Source organism: Euprymna scolopes, chromosome 33, assembly GCF_053919585.1.
Source record: "Euprymna scolopes isolate OS-2025 chromosome 33, ASM5391958v1, whole genome shotgun sequence".
Taxonomy (NCBI): Eukaryota; Metazoa; Mollusca; class Cephalopoda; order Sepiida; family Sepiolidae; genus Euprymna; species Euprymna scolopes.
In genome coordinates this window covers 71,945,908-71,968,220 of record NC_136514.1, presented here as the reverse complement: position 1 = coordinate 71,968,220, position 22,313 = coordinate 71,945,908, and the positions used below count along the sequence as shown (strand labels likewise).

Sequence of the window (22,313 nt, the reverse complement as noted above, 5' to 3'; positions counted from 1 at the left end):
ACCCCATTCCATTTGCATACGTGTGCAGTGGAAGATGAGATCTCGTGAGATTCCACGAGACTACCCCTTATAAACCCATGGCTGCCATCCTTAATTTCTCTTTCTCTCAGATCCCATTCGAAGGTAAGTTGTATAGCCGCATAATACACACACACGCGAGCGCTTTCTTCTTTGATTATTACATTCAACTGTACAATACCCCAATATACGATCCCCTAATATGCCTAGTGTTGGACATCACATGTATATATACATATCACATATATATATAATCCCGAACTGAGTTGATGTATTTGTTCAAGATTAAACACATGGTTTTATGATTATTCTCGAGTCCGATATAATGTTGGCTAAAGTATTTTCCCCAGAATTCTGTATTTCATAGAATTTCCAGACAGAAATATTAGAAGTGCATCCGATCCGAAAAGAAATGTCATAACAAGTTACGCATTTATTAGAGTTGATAAGATATAAAACGTTAAAAAAAGCATTATACATATGTCCGTATATATATATATATATATATATATATATATAATTTTGATCTGAAATATACACCATGTTATCAACAGTTTACAACCTGATATCAACAACGATAACTGCATTTGTGTTTTTAAATGGTAGATGATAGCTACTGCTTGGAAAGGGCGTTTACCTAACATCTTTGTAATTCGTATGGCTCCGAAGCAGAAATATTAAAAGTATGGAATGCTAATATAAACTTTATCATAGTTGAAAGATACAGAAAACCCAACATCTATTATAATATAAACAGCAAATGTATGTTCGTATGTCCAGCTAAAACTGTTATGTAAAAAGGGACAAACCCTAGCAATTAAATAGATAAGTTTCAAAATGATATTTGGAAAAGGATAGAATCGCACCCAGTAAGCAGGAGTTAAAAGATAATAGAAATATTCAATTTAGGAATGTAGCGATTGTTCATTGTTTTAGAAATAACTGGATATATTATGCCAGTTAAAAAATGGGCAATACAAGTTGGAAATAATGGTTAACAAATAGGTTAGATATTGAACAATTCAATTTAGGAATTTCTTTGTTTGCCAAAAGCGTGTTCGGACAAAATAAAATCAACCTGAATGAATTTCAAGTGGCGAAGCACGCTTTGACGCCATAAAGAAAGGAAATTTCCAATATATTGAGACAGGGTTCGAAGTTAGAGAGACAGTCACATGCAGAGCCAGAGAGCCAGAGAAAAGACCCAGAGAGAGACTTTTCGATCAGACTGGGAGCTGATATCCCTTGGAGGCGAAGGCGGGGGGGGGGGGGGATAAGACCATGTAATCGTAAGAGCTTGAATTCTTGATTCATCAATTAACCAGCTGGTAGAATAAAAAATCACCATATATTTGTAACCTTCTCTAATGTAAAAGAACTGTATAAATGTCTCTCCAAGCTCCGAATTAAAATGTGATAAAAGAATTCTCATCACAGTCGTCATAATGTACCCAGATATATAAATGTCTCATTCACTTGTTAAATGTAGCCAGTCATATGTCAACAGCATAATATACACACGACGATATATACAGTCTCAATATATACACACTCGACGATATACACCCTGAAATAAATATACACACTTAGATACGGCTCTTAATATGAACCCCCCTATTCAACAAAACTTGAAAAATGCACAACAAGCACCCATAAGGATAGAATTTTTAATCGGCTTAACCTCGGATGTATATTGTCTAAAATTTGAAAAAAGGAGTACTTGGGTGTCAAATAATCATTTTATATCATTTAAAATTATCAAGACGTACACGCATCTTTTAATGTTACCATGAAATGTGGGATAAACTCTTTTTTCACAAAGTTATTTTTCTTACGTCGACTTACGTTATATATGTGTATATGTCAAAAGATAGGAATGAGCTAGGCGGAGAGGAAACATGAGCTGGGAAAGGTGAGGGGTGAAATAGAGAGAAAGAACGAGAATTGAAAAATATGTTACACCTTTATTAAATTCGAGTAGCTCAGCTTGTTATACATAAGTCTAGCAAGGGGGGGGGGGTATGGCGTTGCCCGGTCATAAAATACACTTATATATGATATTTTACTTTATGCAAATTTCGTTTATATTATTATAGAGTCAATTTTCTATCGATTATTACATATGATATTGTACCCAATATACAGTCGTAATTTCAAAAGTAAAATCAAAATGGTCTACAAAAAATGCAATCATATGAGACTTCTCGCGCCACGCTGCGACCTTTCGTTTCAGATGAGATGCATCTTGAAAAAAATGGAGACAAACAGACAGATATAATGAGTTTTAGAAATGAAATAACACAGATAATGATCGCCTCTGACTTGGAATAGAGTTTTGTTTCTAGATCATACCGAAACATTCTCCCGCATCCATGACACACATTTGTTTCTTATGATTGCGAATCTACTGTTAGAAAGGGTGTTTATCTAACCCTAACCCTGTACCTCATAGAGCTCCCAAGAAGAAATATTAGAAGTACGAAGAGACAACACAGAATTTAAATGACAATCTACGAAGTTATTATAGTTGAGTAATACAAAACTGTAAACACAGCATTATACATAAAATATATAAACGACAAACAGACGAAAGTCAGCGTTAGTTATTCGTGTTTCTGTCGGAGCAACCGACCAGAGGAAGAGATGCCTACCATATACAGATTTAAAGTCGCCGTGTACAAACATCCAGAAATTATGTAGATACATTATCTCCTGTCTTTTTGCATGGCTTGTTTTCAATGTTATTTTTGACAATAAAATTGATTGATTGGCTCTAAATAATCGGAAAGAGAAAGAATCAGAAGTGAGAGTGATATACGATGTATAGAAAATGAATGCGTAATCATAGAAAACACAGTCAAAGAAAAAAATAGTAAACTTAGGCTTAGACTTAGGAAACCCCTGCCACTTATGAGGCAGTCAAATTAAACAATCGTTTTGATCTGAAGTAAGATCCTCGACGTATCTTCAGTCTCTTCTTGTTGCAATCAAATCTCTATCGATCGTGTGATTCCACTTGATTTTTGATCTTCCTCTTTTTCTTTTTCCATCAAGAATCAATTAGAGCACTTTGTTGTAATTCTCTCTGTGGTCACTCAGGGTATGTCTGAGCCAGCTTAGACGCCGTTTGCAGATTACTAACGATACTTCCTGTTGGTTAGTGTGACCTCTGACTTCTTGGTTGAGAGTTCGATAGCTTCATTTGATCTCTAGAATCGTTCTAAGGCATTTGGAATCAACGACAGCTAATTTCCTCACTTAGCTGGGGGGTTTTTTAGATAGAAAACTTGATATGTGTTAAAATTCGTAAAAGATAGTTGATATGTTGATTGAAAATGATAGCTAAGTATAAGCATTAAAATGGAAGTTTTTAACACAACTCAATCTCCTAAACTGTTGAATATTTTAGCATGTATTTTGTATGATTAAAATATATAAGAAAACAGATTTAGAGTAATAAACGTTGATTAACCAAGCTTTGGTATTATATATAATGTAAGAGCAGGTTTCTGTGCGCATATATTATGTGTGCATGCCCAACTAAAACTAAAATATCCAAGGTAAACACCCACAAAGTTGATATTTTCTTGATCAGCGTTTCCTTGGATAAATAAATTTTAGAAAAAAAAAAGTTCATTCTATGATTCTAAACTGACGCAATTTTGTCACGTTGATTTCTTTTTCTGTCACTGAGTAAAAGAAGTAATCTATATTTTTCAAGGAGTTGATTCTCTTATGCCGACCCATTTCCTGAGAAATTTCGAAAAATGTGTATGTGTGTATATGGTCAGAAAGATGAATAGGCTGAGTGAAAATGAAAAGGGAAGTAGGGAGGGGGAAACGGGATGGGTATAGAGAGAAAGATAAAGAGAGGCAGAGAGATTGAACTTTTAATAGAAGTATTTTACACTTTTGCCCAAGGCAACGCCAGGTAGTGGTCCTAGTAATATGTGTGTCCCAATATTACAGTTATAGAGTTCGGCAACAATATTGCACGTGAAATATGTAGGTTACACAAAATATATGTTAGCAAATGTTAATATGCCGCAGCAGAATCATTATTTAATCCGTTGTTTTTGTACTTACAATCTTCAGCCGAAAAAATCTGCACAATCGACGAATTCGGACCGGCTCCATGCTTATTGAAGGCCTGCACTTTAATTTCGTATTGCGTATAAAATTTGTCTTTACCAACAAGCGTATTGAATTCATTTTTATCTCCTTTGATTTTTTTCTGTCAAAAAACAAAAACAAACATGTATATTCGTCTATTGGCATACGTTACTGAGATTAGTTGGTTTCGTAAAACATAGATTAGCAAATGGAATATATGATATTTAACCGCATTGGAATTCAAGACGGAGCTCTTTTGCCGGGTTTTAGGAAATAAATAAGAGATAAATTATTAGATAAGCATTTGTGATTTGTTTCTATTTAATTTCCGCCTTACGAGGACAAAATTTGATACAAGGTCTGTTTTTTTAATGTAAGAGGAAATTCCAGCTGCATTCTTATTTGGAACAAAAATAAAAAGTCTATCAACTTCGAAAGATTTTCTCTTCCTTGACCGAGGAGAGAAAAGATTAGGTATAGTATAAGAACAGATACTACACTTTGCTCCAAGCCAGAAACACTTGTGTTCTGTTATTTAGAAATGAATGTGTAAATATTCAAACTGATTTTAATAAATATTGTGGGCTGATCGAAAAGGCGATGAAGTAATATGCTTTCCCACACCAGATGATCTCGCTATGCTTTGCTCTTTAAGTGAGATCTTTATTAGAATGCCCGCTAAACAGACAAGAATGGGTATGATAATAAGTAATAAAAAGAAAACAATGTAAAATCCTTTCGCTCGGGGTTTTCTTTGTGTTTTAACCTGCTGGAACAAATTACGAGACGATCGACGACACACAAAAATAAGATTCAACGTTACACATAAGTGCCACTACCAGGCAGCAAGGACCGTGACAAACTACCGGCACTGATACAAAAATTTTGGATACATTTAATGAGGTATTAATACATAGGTATCTGGTAATGATCTATACACAACTGATACTCACCAATAGCCCTACCAAACAAGACCGGGAGCTAGAGGAAGAAGCAACAGCATTTGTCCATAACATGGTGGAATTATTATCTACCACAGAAAAACGTCCAAAGAACTTGGATGAAGCCACTCAAACTGACGAGACTAGCAAGTACATAGCACAATATGTAAGAAACTACTAACTATCAAAGAACCATGTTCCAGCATTGGTCAACCCATATTGGGCTTACAGTCACATCATCACGCGTTAGAATGGGTTACTGGTGTATGGCACGCGAATCATTCCACCACTGCTGAAACCGTTGGGACATATAGAAATTACCAGGTGTAGACTAAAAGCTCGTCAATCCATATCGTGGCCAGGATTATTTGACCAAATCAAAAGGGCAGTAGAAAACTGCCCTTTTGATTTGCTGAGCTAGTGGACCAACTGCCCGAAAGTCCCATGACAAGTAAGCTATAAAAGAGACCATGACATACTCTAACCTCTGATTTATATTAATTGAAGGGCCACAGCTATGCCATAGTTGTTGACTACTTCTCTCGATAAGCAAAAGTTAATATGCTCACATCAATGACCTCTAGAGTTATTATAATATAATATTATAATATAATAATATAATATAATAAGATAATATTATAATATAATAATATAATATTATAATATAATATAATAATATAATATTATAATAATGAGCCTAAAAGCTGTTTGCCAGACATGGGGTACTTGTCACTCTAGGAACGGACACAGGAAGCCAACTATACTTTGCCAAATTTGCAGAAGACTAAGGATTTCAGCACGTCACAAACAGTCTTCGCTACTCTAAAAGCAACGAATTGGTTGAAGCATGCGTAAAAACAATGAAAGAATTGTTTAAAAAATTAAATGGTCATAGTTTTCTTTGTTTGCATACGGAGCAACATCAATAGACGTCCCAAGTAACCCGAGTCTACTAAACCTGAATGACCCGATTTCGAAGGCTTCATGTATAGAGAAAAAAAAAACAAAAGGCTCAGCAACGACTCACGCGCTGCCTATCACATATGGCCAAAGAGCTACCATCACCTAAAATTGGTACACTGGTATGAGTCAGAGGTCCCAACCTTTCAAACCAGAAAAGCACCGTTGTTGGAACAGCATGTACACCACATTCCTATGTTCGACAAACCAAAGATAAAAGGGCGCAGTCAACGACGTATTGTACTCACACCACATATTAAAAATAGTCGAGACTCACAAATCTGGGTCCCATCAAAGCAGGCATCCACGAATGCCCTGAGAAGAGCATGTCCAACTGTCACCGTTCAAGACTATACAACAACCATGTCTGGACGTCAGTCAAATCCCCTATAAAGCTAGATCTCGAACAACATCAAATGAATAAATAAATAATAATAATAATAATAATAATAATAATAATAATAATAATAATAAATTAATATTATTTAATTAGTTAAAGAATAAATAAAAGGAAAAGGTCATATAGCTTGAACATTGAGGAATAACAAAAACTATTAAATAAAAGGGAGATTCTGCATAAGTGGAAGTTAACTTTAAAATGTAAACTCTCGCTCTTCGTGAATAAAACGAGACTTGCAGTCAACAATCTTGGTCTTAACGAGTATACTTTTTCTTGTCTTATTTTCTAGACCAAAAACAACAAAACAGGAATCGACATTACTCTACAACTAACTGAAGTTATGTCTACGTTACAAACTTATGTGGAAGGTCTTGTCTTACAGCTTAGTTACAAATATTATTGGAACGTTACATATATCTGATTAGTGTGCTCTTAGTAAAAAAAAATAAGAGCACTTAAGTTGCAGTTCAACGGATATTAGTACTATACTATCAGAAGTTACTGAAATAGTTTCCGTTCTCCGTTGTTCATCATAAAAGTGTTTTGGAGGCATGATTAATGTATTTTTACTTAGATTTAAAATGTTTAAAAAATGACTCATGCTCCAATACCGAGAATCGGAACCAAAACGTTTAACTATCGATTTTTTTACGTTAACATCTGAGCTATGAAGACATGTTTGCTGCAATGCTAAAAATTAAAACATGAACCAATACCTATTACGTTACACATACATATTCGTAATGCCGTCGTTCGACCTTCATCTGGCAAATTCCATTTTTTTTTATTTTTTACACTTTTGCACAGATTTTCCCCGGCTAAAACCCAAATATAAAGTTTTGCATGGGTTCGAATACCCTATATATTAAGTTTCGTATCTATAGACCTAAATCTGACAGAGGTGTTTGTTAGGCAATTTTTAAACAAATATATATACGCATACATAAATGTCTATAGAAAGAGGACTGTGTTTACACAACCTTTTTACACAAAGGTTACGCAAGTATAAATCATGCAGAATATCTGCATGAATATAATTACACGTAATAGTTAACTAAAGATATTGTACATAAGGAGATTATCTGTGGAAAGCGGACGAGGGGAACTAACATAATGCTGTAAAGGAATAAAGCGATAAGCAATATGAACCACCGAGCAACAAGGCTGTTGATGTTTCTTATTTCATTTTATTGTATTATTTCCGCTACAGGAAAGAGGAAACAGAATCTTCTGTTATAACATCACCATTACGACATTCTTTACAATTAGACGTCACTATCCAATGAGCTATCTACTACATGTATACGAAAGAAACGAATTGCTGGTTCAGTCGCCGAAGAAGAAAACGAGCATTGTGAAGAAATACTCATAGTACACTACATATTGAATGCTTCTTCCATATAGTCGAATGGGTTTTGTTCTTGAAAAGTGATTTATTAATAAATAAGAATATTTATCGATTTGTTGCTTTGATTTTATAGCTTGAGTAAAATATCGCCATTTCTTCTTTCCATATTGTTAAAAGCTCATATCACACAAACAGCTGCTGGCTATGAGTAATCCCTGCTGCTTCCACATAAGAATATGATTCGCTTATTTAAATCATAAAACATAGCATCATGGGAAATACGTTGAAATATACACCAAAAGCTTAAAACTTAAGCATATCACTAGTAAGCATTAAGGCGATTTACTAGATTGTATTATTCGGTTACAGTTGTCGTCTGTTTTGTCACTCGACAATCAATGACGTACTAAGACGGTGTCTTGATTTACTAGTTTTGCATCAATTCTCAGAACAGTCGGTTCAGACGGAGAACGACTACATGACAAACTTGGCTTTTAGAGTACTTGTCAGGATATGCGGTAACGGACAGGAATTACATACTTAGATGTGGCGAAAAGAGAGAAATATGTACCTCTTTGGCCTGTGAGCTGGTTATGTGCAGACGTTTTTTTTATTTTCAGCTCTCTATCTTTATTTGTATCTCTGAACGCCACTCATATGGGACGCCACTTGCTCTGACTAAAAAGTGCAGAATATGCTCCTAATCTCGGCACCACAACTCAGTCGCCAACACCGAAAACCAACAAATGCAACTGAGCTTGTCTATAGTCCCCTACCTGTAGAATTTCACAGCAGACATTCGTCCATCTACAACAACTGCCAACAGTTTCCCTTATTATCTATCTGTGCTTAAATCTAGACGTAAATTCCATTAGCAAAGTGTCCGTCCTACAACTAACCATCTGCGGAACACAGACGTGGGACTGCTTCCTAACATAGTCGTTTCCAAGTCTAATGTAAACAAGTTCTTATCGAGCCATCCTCTTAAATGATCAACTTTACTCAATTACCACCATTATCAAACCATTACGGTGTCGTTTCACCGGCAACCTGACACTCATTAACCTTAACGCTGGAATGATCAGTAAAAACAAAATAAAACTCACTGTTTCATTTTCAAGCCTATTTTAATCGAAATTTCAGGAGTCCTCGTTTCCAGTACTTCACGTTTGATGAGATATTAGCCGATTTATAGCCTCGAAAGACTGCTTGGAGGGTTCAGCGTATCTCCCTAGCTATCATTAGGGTTATAAAGGTATGGCATAATTTCGCTGGCAATTTAGCTCAATTTTACGTAGCACTCAAAGGTGTCAATGTGATTCCTCAGTGTGAGGCGACAGTGTTAGACTTGATCACTGATTCGCTGTGCGTGCACCGGTAGCAGTATCAGAATTTTTGTAGGAATTTTTGACACCCCTAACACGAAACTGCGAATACAATATAAAAATCTCGTAATTTCTCTGTTAAAAGTGGGTTATTTATTTTCTTTATGGATTATACTTCCAAAATAAACTATTACAGTTGTTTTAAAAGTAATAAAAATATTTTTATTTTTTTTTTAAAACAGTAATGAATTTTCCGAACTCAATATTTTTCAATTTTTAAACTCAATATTTTTAAATTTTTAAATTTTAAAAATCTATCAAAATTTTTCTATTGATTCTATTTTTACGATATTTTCAGGGTCAATGTGAAATTTTATGCTCTTTCCAATAAACCGAATATAATATTTTAGACAAACGGTTTTTTTTAAATTCACGCCCCCCCATTTTCACGCCCCCCCATTTTCACGCCCCCCCATTTTGAAATGTCTATTAAAAAGTAAATAATTAATTTATGTTTAATAGGTTTATATATCACAAATTGAAGAGAAAAGGTCAATAAATAATATATTCAAATTTAAAACAAAAAAAAAAAATCAGTTTTTTAGAAATTTACCTGTAAAGTCCGAAGTTTAAAACCTTATTTTATAAGAACACATTTTTTCTTTTTGTCTTTTTTTTTTTTTTTTAATGAAACCTTGGTCCTTGCTCCTTTAATTGAAAAAAAAATTAGGGCTTGAATTACATTTTTCGAGGAGTTATAAGCTTAGAAAGATAGGGGGTCGAATAATTTACGCCTCTCATTTTGAAATGTCTATTAAAAAGTAAATAATTAATTTATGTTTAATAGGTTTATATATCACAAATTGAAGAGAAAAGGTCAATAAATAATATATTCAAATTTAAAACAAAAAAAAAAAATCAGTTTTTTAGAAATTTACCTGTAAAGTCCGAAGTTTAAAACCTTTTTAAAAAAAAAAAAACAGATTGTTTTGTTTTGTTTTTTTTTTAAATAAAACCTTGGTCCTTACTCCTTTAATTGAAAAAAAAATTAGAGCTTGAATTACATTTTTCGAGGAGTTATAAGCTTGGAAAGATGGGGTGGAATTATTCACTATTTTCACGAAATTTCTGACACTGCTAGTGCACCGGTTGATTTCTGACACTTTGACCGAAAAATCACGTGTGAACACGGGAGCAGCTGGCAAAATACTAATCAAACAACAGTTAGAAATCATGTGATCGTTGACGGAAGACTATGTATTTAGCTATATACGTGACACTTGTGAAGTCTTGTCAGACCTGCGCAGATCACCTCTGCAGATTTCCGCGTAAATGGCTGGACCTGCTCAAGGAAGCATGAGAGCCGATGTTCCAGAGTTGTGCAATGGGAGCACATGTTCAACATTACTCATACCGCAAAGCCTACACTACAACTGGGTTTATACATTTTATAAAAGTGTTGAAGAACATGACATTGAAGTTACAGAAACTTCCAAACTTACGGAACATTAATTGTACAGACTACTTTTCTCATTTACGCTGTTATTTTCCAAAAGTTTCGGTCGATGTAACCTCTGACCTTCTTCAGGTGTATGTTGTCGCACTCGGAAATCAGCATATAATTAAGAACGGAGACATTTATTTATTAAACGGCATAACATGCTCTGATTCGGCCATGACAGGAAGAAATTTCAAGTAATTCGCAGTTGTATTTTGAGTGTCGCCCACACTGAGGATTGGTTGATTGTTTTTTTGTTTTACGGCATATCAATCCTTTTCTGGTTATTTGATGCCGAATCCAGTGATTTTGAAGAAATGTTTTTTAATAGAATATATTTGGGTTGTTTTTGTTTGTTTGTTTTTGTTTTTTTCAAGTCGGTTTCTATTTAACCCATAGTTGGAACCCTAACAAGTACTACCACTCCGGGTGAGAGTGGACCTGGGAGTAACAACAATTAAAGGGTGGCTCCACATTCCCCAAAGCCCGCAAACTGGGGCCTCACCATCAGATATAGTTTAAGGTCACATCAAGGACCAACACTGAGAATTGAATCTTAAATTTACAACTAAACTTTATCAAGCTTTTATCCACTACGTCATACGTTTTTAGAGTATAACCTTACTACTTCTCACAATTTATTACATATATATATATATATATATATATATATATATATATATATATGATGATGATGATGATTGTCCTAATATGGCGCGATCAATATTTAGCAAATTATTATATATCATTTATAGTTGCGGGCGGAAAGATATAAAGAAAACGTTCCTTTTTCTCAGAGAAACGAATTATTATTTGTTATTGTTGGGTGTCCTTTTACGAAACTGATAAAAAGAAACACTATTCTGCAACGCTTGGCGTAACGCAAAAAATCAAACGGTCTAAGAAGTCAATAAATTGTTTACGGTGGCATGTTTATGTTTAGAAGTGCCTTAGGGAGGAATATTTTATCAATGAAAGGAATAATAAAGATATCCGATAAGCCCGTGCGTAGATTTAGGGTTGGCATTGGCGTTGTCAATTCTGACATGTGTTTGTTTAGATTGATGATCTTTTAAAACTAACACACTTCAGGTGAAAACATTACGTTATTTCAAAATTAGTATAAATTCCAAACATTATCAAAAATGATCTAGTAGACGATGTGCTTGAACTATTTTTTTTAATCAGCTACAATTACGTTTTCTTGAAAATGAAGGTACATATTCCTTTGGTCAAAATTATCGATTGCAGTTACCTTCCCCTAGATCTGCGAACTCTCGAGGAAACTTTATCAATCGCTATAAACTCGATAATTTTTATTAATACTTGCAATTATTTTTTTATTGGATAATTTTTCGTAACTTTTGGATTTTATATCAATTTCGACATAGCACGTAAGTACGTAATAATGTTTTCACACAACATGGGTTGATTACGAATGTACGCAAACAAAACAGATCAATATATGATTGATTTTATAGATTAGGGACCATACGTAAGTAGCGATACGGTTAGTGTGAATTTTAACAAAGGCCACATTTTGCCCATTACATATCAAATTTACTTTAATCTGAAAACAGAATTGTTTCCAAAATGAAAGACATAAAGTTGAGGTAGGATACAGAGCTCAAATACCGTAGACGAAACAATTAAGCGATAAAAAAAATCACATCACATTTGTGGCTAGAGTAAAACGTTTGTTTAATTAGTTCTCTATAATTAATAATGTAGAATAATCTAAGGCGAATGCTACTTCGATGTCAGTCTGTCCGCGTCACTCATTTCGTAAAGTTAGAAAGTTTATGTAGTAAGCAATTATTAAGGGAACGTTATTCTCTCTCCAGTATCAATATTTTCCAAGAAAACTCCGTAAACTCCTTTTTTGCCATCTTTCTGCATGAAAAAAGTTAAAACAGCGACAAAGAGATGCAGCAAAGTAGGTCAGTAATAAAAAGGGATGGAAGGAAAATGGTAATCTATATCTTATATTTACAACTAGTTATTAAACTAGTTGCTTATCAAAAATATGAGTAGAAAACGATTGAATGATTTAAAAACAAAAGCCAGGTTAAAAGAAGAGCGTGCAAAAAATACAACTTCAGGATCAAAAACTGATCAACGATAAGTGATAATAGTGATAAATTTTTATCCAATAAAAATCATTTCTTCCTCTTTTATCACAAACATCGCGCATGGAATGTGGGGACTAAAGGACAAAATAACGGAATCGACCGTTACGAGTCATCTTCAACTTTCCTTACCTCTCTCGTTTAAATTATTTCTAAAAAGATATTCTGTGGAACGAACTGAATTCGAACTTGATCCACCCAGATTGTTTTTGCCTACATTCTCGTCAGTGGTCAATATGGAAACATACACTCTATTTGGAAACATACGCTCTATTCGTGCATCAGAAAGAGGCCGCGCAGGCCTTACTAGAATTTTCACCGCCGATTTCGATTGAAGGGGACGAAGGTTGCTTCCTTCATCAGGATCTGTTGATATTGAATATATGATGTATACATACATTAAAAATAATTCTGAAGAAAATCATATTTAATTTCAATTTTGTACACACTTTCTCACCGTATTGCTGCAAAATATTCTTTTTACCTGAGGATTGATGATTTGTATTACTTAGTTTATTCAGAGTACTGTTCTCATCTTGAGTGTTATTTTCTTAATGTTTCGACCGATGTAACCTCCGACCTTCTTCGGGGGTATCTGTCGAACTCGGGAATCTTTCTATCGAACTTGGCAAGCTACACATAATTTTGAAAAAAAAAACCGTTACTTAATCCACGGGGTAGCATGTTCTTATTGCTCAACGGGTTGAAGTCATAAGTAATTCGTGATTGTATTCTTATTATCAGGCAAAGGGATGCAGCATTGCGACGATGGGACAGAGCATGGTATTTTAATGATAGGACGTAATCTATTAGATTTTAATGATAGGACGTAATCTATTAGATTCGAGTTATTTTAGGACCCTGTAAAAGGAAGAGACTAGATTACCAAGCTGCAATATCTGCATCATCGCAATAAAAGCTGGAAATCAAGGCTTGAACGCAACCCCATCCCTGCAGTTAATGGGTCACCAAAATAGCCTAATTTCTGACGTAACCTCGATTGGCGTATAACACCAATCGAAACCAACGTCAAATCAATAGTGCAAGTCAGTACAATTAGGTGTTGTTTATATAATAGTATGTCGATCCTTACAAAAAGTACAACCCATTGAAGTGTTAATGAAATTCACCATTCATTTCTGCAATCCAATCATATTTAATCCAAATAAACTTCAATGTAAGCCTGAGTTGTCCAGAAAGATTCAGTTCCGTCAACAGATTGCAGTAAATGGCTCTGCGTCGTTATCAAGTATTGTCTGCGGTTTGTTTGTCCCATTTGTCCACATGTTGAGGATGAAATCTCTTATGGAGTTTCCAAAAGCAGTCGTTCTTGTCTGTACTTTCTTTTGGGGCTACCTTGCCGCATTCATTAATTATGTGGTTTGTCGTTTTGTCTTTTTGTCCACAGAGTGTACACTTACTATTTTCTGTGTTATATCTATTTTAGCTTTAATGTGGTTATTTATAATGACATTATTTTTGCAACTGTAAGAAGAGATTCTTTTTCTCTGTTCATGTGTCACTTTTTTAGCCATGTTCAGGTGTTTTTATGATTTTATATACCTACAAAATCATTCATAACAAATCAGATATTATTATCTATATATTAATACGCTTGTAACTATCTATCTATCTATCTATGTGTGTCACACTTTCCGGCAAATTTGATTGGTTGAGAAGATTTTATTCTGGAATAACGGATTACACATTAAACGAACGCTCAAGGCAGAGATCAAATATTAAAAAAAAAAAAATATTTTAAAATCTGTTTTTTCTCTCTCTGCCTTGAGGGTTCCATGTTAGTTCAACATCTCCTTCATGTCCAGGATGATCTCCAACTGGTTCAGGCAGACCAAACATGTTGCAATTCATGCCATTTTCCATGAATAAGGTATTCAGAAAGTGGAGAGCAACATTTTCAGCAGTTATGTTATCATATCTAAGCAGCAGATCTTCGATCATAAAATGCTTATTCTCATTCCATAAATGCAGAGCATTCACGGGCTGGTTGAAGACGCACATCATTTTTAATTTTTAATTAACGAAAACTGCGTTTCCCTCTCTCTCTCTCTCTCTATCTCTCTCTCTTTCTCTCTCTCTCTCACACACTCTGTGTGTCTATCTATCTATCTATCTATCGCACCCTCTCCCTCTCTCTCTCTCTCTCTCTCTCAAACAAATGTAAAGAAAAATAAATAAGCTAAAAATTAAATAAAACTTTTGAAAATATTTTTGAATAAACATATTTATAAAACCTAAATGAAGATGTATTTATTGAGAATATTTGGAGCACTAATATCGTGATTTTGGCATATACATATTTACATACATTTTTCCTACCGTACTCTTCATTTACTATTAAAAAAAAAAATAGTACACAGGGTGAATTCGTCGGCCAGGGCAGTAAAGGGTTAATGTAAATGTTTCAAGGTACGGATATGTGATGGGATAATGTGTATGTGAAAAAAAAATAAAAGAAAACGTGAAATTTTCACGGGTCCAGCTAGTTATTATTATTATTATTATTATTATTATTATTATTATTATTATTATTATTATTACGTAGAAATGTGTCAAGCATGATATTACGCATTGCATCAATTTTGGTGCGTGTGCCCAGATTTGATCACCCTCAGCTTGAATCAGAAAAAAGTTCACCTGCCTTATTATAAGCATCGTTGTTTACGTTGTGCATGCCAATATTAGAGAATGAATAATTTCGGAGTTTGCTTTCTTCTACCATTTTTTACCAGAATTTACAATGAATATCACATTGAAAAATCTGTTCTTGTCGTATCAGCAAAGTTAAGAAATGCTGAGCATAGTAATTACAAAGATGGGTTACCATTTGTGCACATCAGATTCCGTAATATTTCTGTAATTATAGATGAGGATGATTATTGGCATTATTAAGATTCTCGAACTATTGTTCTCATCTTCAGTGTTATTTTTACAACGTTTCAGCCGATGTAACTATCAATGTAATTCGTGTATCTTCAAGGACCTGTGGCGCACTCGATAAAGTACTTTTAAATTCAGCTGTAAATTACACTCTTTTGGCGTATGGAATTTCAATCTTTCGTGGGTTCGACATTCAAAATACAATTGCAAATTACTTAGGACCCCTAACCCTAATCATGGCTGACGCAACGCGAACATGCTACACTCGTGGATTAAATAAACGGTTTTCGTTCAAAATGCTGTGCAGACTCCCGAGTTTGACAAAATGATTCCCGAGTTCAACAAGGTACACATGAAGAAGGTCAGAGATTACATCGACCGAAACTTTGTGAAAATAACACTGTGAGAAAAGAATTCTGGAGAATTCAGATTTCGTTAATTCGGAAGTGGATGTGACTGCGATGTAACGTGGATGTTACTGCACTGTAACGTACTCTAACACTTTTAGAAAATGATAAACCAGCATCGCCCAACCCCTCCCCCTCCTCCTCTCCCTCCTCCTTCTCCGCTTCATCTGCGATTTTGTTAGTAAAATGGAGTAGATTACACTAGAACGAAAACAACAAAATTATAACCGTTTATCATCTGGTCGTTTTAGACTTCTGTCTATTGAAAAAAAAATACAAGGGAAATCCAGATAGTGATTACGCAACAATTGATTCATTTTGAAGTCGTCGTGTGAAAGTCAATCATGCTAGCCAAAGTTCGCCTTGACATCATTATGGCAACGTAGGGACTGCCTCACTGGTTGTCAGAATCGTGCATTACCTCCGCCTTCGATAATATGATCTTTTTTTTATTACCGGTTACCTAAAGCACTCCGTCGGTAAATGCAAATATGTTCTTAGCAATTTTTCAACTTGATTTGAGTAAGCCCTTGGAGGGAGGAGGATTTTTCACGCCAAGGGAACGATTAAATACTAAATCATTTAATATCTGTAAAAAGAAAATAAGTTTCTAAAAAATCTTAGAAAGTGATTTACAAACGCCGATTGAGATTGAACCCGGCATGCTAAACCAGTAGCCTAAAACACGTTTATTTCTCGCTTTAAAGTATGCCATTTTGTGGAGAAGAAATGTCCTTCTTTTATTGATATTTGTGCCAATCATTTATCGAAAGCTTTGTTCCGGAATCAGCAGAAACTTGAGATTACAAATTATGATTTCAAAGGCGTCATTGAATTTCCCGACAAAAATGGTCGCCCGGCATTGGAAAGATGAAAAAAGCAAAAATTAGTTTCACATTTTGCTAGGAATCCGATCGAAAAAGACATATTATATATTTTTTTTTATTATCAACCTTTAAATATCGGTCATTTGTCAGTTTGAGATATGATATTGGAAAAAGTTTTCAGTAATATTTGCGATTAAATATATTAAAAAATATTACACCTAATGAAAAGGCATGCGTTTCTTTACGAAATTTCTTTAGACCGAAAGTCATAAAGAAAATGGCGCTGATAATTCGAAAATGGTCGATGAATAGCGATTGGCTGAAAAGACATTCTTTTATTCTCTCTCTAGAATTTTATGAGGAATCGATTATAATAAACGCCTCTTGGAAGCAATTGAAGGATTTATTGTGTGTATTTATTTATTTAGCTGCGTCCTCGCACCTTATGTGAAACTCCGTCTACCTGGCCGTCGGTTTAGTATCATTTGATAGCATTTGGAAGAATGGGGTGAACGAGCGGGAGAGAGAGAGGGAGAGAGAGAGAGAGAGAGAGAGAGAGAGAGAGAGAGAGAGAGAGAAAGAAAGAGATCGGAAGGAATGCTATACTGAAAAATACACTGAAACTGCTATGTAGTAGATTCTGGTTCTCTTTAGCATGCTTCACTTTTTGCTAAGCTTTTAAACTTTTCAGATATTATTCTCTCACTGCATAAATCAATACATAATGAAAATAAGTCAAATACAATAAAGACTTGTCTATAACCAAAACTGCTTCACAATTTTCAAATATATTATTTTATATTATCACGTTTTTATCTTTTGAATATTGAAAACGTCTTATTGCTAGAAAATGTATGTTTTGCAAGTTTTTCTAATAAAATTCGTTCGGGTTGAAGAATATGTGTGAGAGAGAAGTTAACTAGCATGAGTTTCGACAAGGGTTACATTAAGTACGTGTCAGGGCAACTTAGTGGCAAACGAAAACAGACCCAGTGCACCTAGCGTAGGTGTGTCGACGGGGTTGAAAATGTAGCTCCATAGACAAAATACGCTAGAAGCATAAGTCGATGATATTACATAAGGAATGGTCACGTGTTTGAGACATTTCGAGTCGAGAAAGCGGCGAAACAGACATGCCCGCACATATAGGCATATAGTGAATATTTCTTCAAGATTCTCTTCGTTCGTCTACCATTTTTACGGCGAAGTAAAAAACAATAAGTAGTAAGGAATTCACTGTAGTCTCTATTTAGTCTCTACCCTTATGAACAAAATTTTTTCCACCAATAAAACTTTTAAAACCGCAACAATCACCATTGTTCCATGCTTGAGTTTTTTTTTTCGCCTGCTTAATAGCCGATCAGTAACCACTTGACGAGGCAACCATATAAGGAACGACGCACGTTGTTAAGCGAGGACTAATAATAGAAGACCAGACCGCGTTCGGACATTTAATAATTTTTATATGTAGATTCAATAGACGTATCTAAAAAATATCCAGTGTTTGTATTTTACTTAAAACTTTTTCTATTTCCTATTTGTTGATTGTCACCTTCACTCGGAATAATTTTAAATTTCATTTTAGTTTGGCTTTCGAATCATCTTGAACGGAATAAATAAAAATAAAATGGATAATTCGTATTATTATTAATCGGACTACTGTTCTCATCTTGAGTGAGATTTTCACAACGTTTCGGTCGATATAACCTCCGACCTTCATCATGTGTAGCTTGTCGAACTCGGGAATGTTTCTGTCGAATTCGGACGGAATTTCGAGCGGAACCTTTTATTTACTTCACGGAGGTAGCGTGCTCTTGTTCCGTCAGCCATGACTGGATAGAAGTCCTAAGTAATTTGCAAATATATTTTTCAATCGCCGACGCTGCGGATTGAACCTTCAACCTCTAGGAGAATATCACTTTTACAATTGATTTTTCCCACTACTCTAACCACTGCGACACAAGAGGTTTGTTTCTACTATAAGCTTCTTACGCAAATAGAATATAATTATACGTAATAGTTAACTTATGATGATCATCCCATAGGAAAACCGTAAAAAACTAATAGGAAATTTATTCAAATGAATGTTTAAAAACAATGCAAATTAGTTAGATCTTTTGCAGGTTAATGCAATTACACGACCCATATATAACACAGTTGTATTTTCTTGTTATATAAATAAAAAAGAGTTTTTAATATGAATATCAATACACAAATAAAAACAAATTATATAGGAATATATAGATGTATATATACACTTATATATATATATATATATATATATATATATATATATATATATAATTATTTTTTTTACTATAATAATATAATAAATACCTACAGACACTAGTGTTTCATCCTTTCGAGATTCTTCAGTGCAGGGTGTTACGATTAACACCAGCCGAACGATTCGAACCCCGCAACACGAGACATCTCTGGCTCGATTAGCGGAGACCGTATCCATTCGGCTACCATTAATATACAATGGCGCCAAAAAGTAAGTTTGCACTTGTTATTTTTTCAAAAACCGCAAATTTTAGCTAAATTAAATGTAACTGTTTAAACAACCTATACCTCATTTGATTCGCCTTTTATTCCTCTATAATTTTTACCTGTTCATATTTGACTTTTAATTGAAGTATCCTAGTGTTCATGCCAATTTTTAAAAAAATAACTTCAACTTGAAAAAGCAAAAAGAAACTTCGCACAATGGAAAATTGTTATTTAAATGTAACTTTAGAACATAAATACAACACAAATACAAGAGGAACACAATGAACTAGTATTAGTATAAGTAGCATAGACCTTCTGCAATTCCTTGAATTAGTCTACGGCAATACTCCGATGAAAGGGTATTCCACTTCTCTTTAATTTTTGTCCAACGTCTTCCAGATTTGAAAATTTATCATTGAGTATCTGTTGCTTGATGTAATGCCATACGTTTTCAATAGGATTGAGGTCAATCCAAACACGGAATATCATGGTTTTCAAGGAACCTCTTAACATTTTCAGCTGTGCAAATGGGAGCATAATCTTGCATGAAGATGTCATTCAAATTCCGGCCTAAATAGGGTAGAAAATGCTCAGTCAACATATTAATGTATTCATCGAATTAATTCGATCTTACAAGCAAACTCTAGGCCCTGAACTATTGGCACTAATAACGTCCCACTCCAAAACTGAACCTCCGCCACCTTGCAGCATTAGAATTGTGCACCTAGGATTAAATTCTGCGTCCTTTCTTTCGACGGATGTACTGCCTAGCCTATTGAACTTGCTTTCATCGCTAAAAAATCACTTTCAACCAATATGAAGAATCATGATCTTTATTGCATCTGACGAAGCTCAGACGGCGCTTTCTGTACTTGACAGAAATCATTGGCTTGCGTCTTGCAACACAGCCTCGCAAATTAATTTCCTTCAATCTGTCCTTAACAGTAGAAAGAGAACAATTTTTAACAATATTACACTGTTGTTGGATTTGGTTATCCGTTTTAAATCTGTTTTTGAGACTGCGGATCTTGATAGCATAGTTTTCTGTATAAGAGGTAACTCTAGGACGATCAGATTTAGGGTATCACAAACACTGCCGGTTTTTTAATGCTTTTGCACAGCCATTCGTACTGTTTTCTCATCACATTTAAATCTGCGGCCGATTTCTCGATTGTATAAACCAGAAAGATGGAGATTAATGAGCTCCAGAAGGTCGAGGCATATGTACGTTGGATAACCTGGAACAACAACAATCACGATTAGAGATGCTTTGTTGCCTACAAGGTAAATATTCTAAGCTGGTTTTAAGCTCATTTGTTGCTGCGGTGTTTATTTTTGCCATCTCGATTTGAAGTCACTTTTTTAAATTGACATAAACACTAGGATAACTCAATTAAAAGTCAAATATGAACAGGCAAAATTATAGAGCAATAAAGGCAAATCAAATATATAGCTGCTATAGCTTGTTTAAACAGTTGCATTCAATTTAGCTTAAATATGCGGTTTTCGAAAAAATGACAAATGCGGACTTTCTTTTTGGCGCCACTGTATATACATATTCAGATTTGACAACATCTTTAAACTTGGACATCAATTTAAAAATCCTTTTTGTATCTTTATAATTTTTTGAAGATTGCGACTTTCAATTTTTTGCGCTAACCAGCAACGTTATAGCAAGTCTATAAAATATTATTTTGTTAAGCATTTTTCTCTGAAGAAAAAACCGAAGTTTGAACTCCTATCCTAATAAGGAAAAAATTCACTTTATTTTCCGTTCCTTGTTTATGAACAATAAATATAAGTCGTAATTTGCATAATTATAAATAGATAGATAGTCACAAACTACAAAGTGCATAAGAACGAAATCTGTCCAATCACGACGGACAGAACATGGATTTAAAAAAAGGGTTCGAGTTCAAATTCCGTATATAGAGTAGTTCTTATGATTCAGATAATAAAAATGATCTAAAACACAAATAAAATATATTGAAAATTAAAATGTACTTTTGACAAAAAAAAATTAAGATTCAAGAAAAAGAACGTTGTTAATTTATTTTTATTAAAAAATATATCGTTTGTGGAAGGGATAATAACTGTAAACACGTTATGACTTGCATATGTTTATAAGACACACACACACATATATATGTATATATATATGTGTGTGTGTGTATGTATATACTAGCAGACTGCCTTGTGTTACCAGACGTAAAATACGCTTAAATATGATATTTCAATTCATGCCGATTCCGTATTTATTATTATATAGAAAACTCTTGATTACTATATTGTACCCAATAATTTTTTCAACAGTTTAAACACATCAGTGCCATTAGCTGGAATCGAAACCAAAACATCCCGCGGTCCAGACGTAGTAGTTATTTACAGCTTCAGCTATCATCGCTACCATCTGAGCTATTACCAGACGTATAAAAAAAACAAAGCTAAAAACCTAAGTGAATTTTAGTTTACAAAAAAAATGTATATATACGCATCCTCAGAAGTTAGCCGATATAATTCTGTCAAAGTCATTTTTGCTGTCCACTTAACAGCTATTTGTCCAAGCTAAAAACCAAATAAAAAATGTAAAGACTTTGAACCAAATATTCAGAGGAGTATAGTACAGAAGTTTTGCAGACAGACACACACACACACAAGGTCACTTAATATATATATATATATATATATATATATATATATATATATATATATATATATATATATATATATATATATAACAGGCCGCCCAGCGTTGCGTGGTCGTAAAATACATTTACATATTATAATTTAATTCACGCAAATTTTGTATTAAATATCATAAAGCAAATTGATTATCTATCGATTATTATAGTCTATATAATATATACTAGTAATTTCAAAAATAAAGAAGAAAATAGGATTTGGGTGCCATCAGCTGAAATCAAAACCAAAACATACAGTGCTCCAGTCTTAT

General features: G+C 34.1%; 1 protein-coding gene across 3 annotated transcripts in view; it reads right to left on the bottom strand.

Annotated features, from left to right (window-relative positions):
* LOC145258294 (contactin-like) overlaps nt 1-22,313 on the bottom strand; it is a 276,192-nt gene that overhangs the window by 52,900 nt on the left and 200,979 nt on the right. For all 3 annotated transcript variants that reach the window (XR_013864091.1, XM_080116330.1, XM_080116329.1), the window contains exon 19: nt 4,105-4,252. Coding sequence is in view for 2 of the 3 variants with exons in the window: in XM_080116330.1 (XP_079972456.1) it covers nt 4,105-4,252 (148 nt within the window). In the remaining variant the exon portion in view is untranslated. The remainder of the gene's footprint in view (nt 1-4,104; nt 4,253-22,313) is intronic.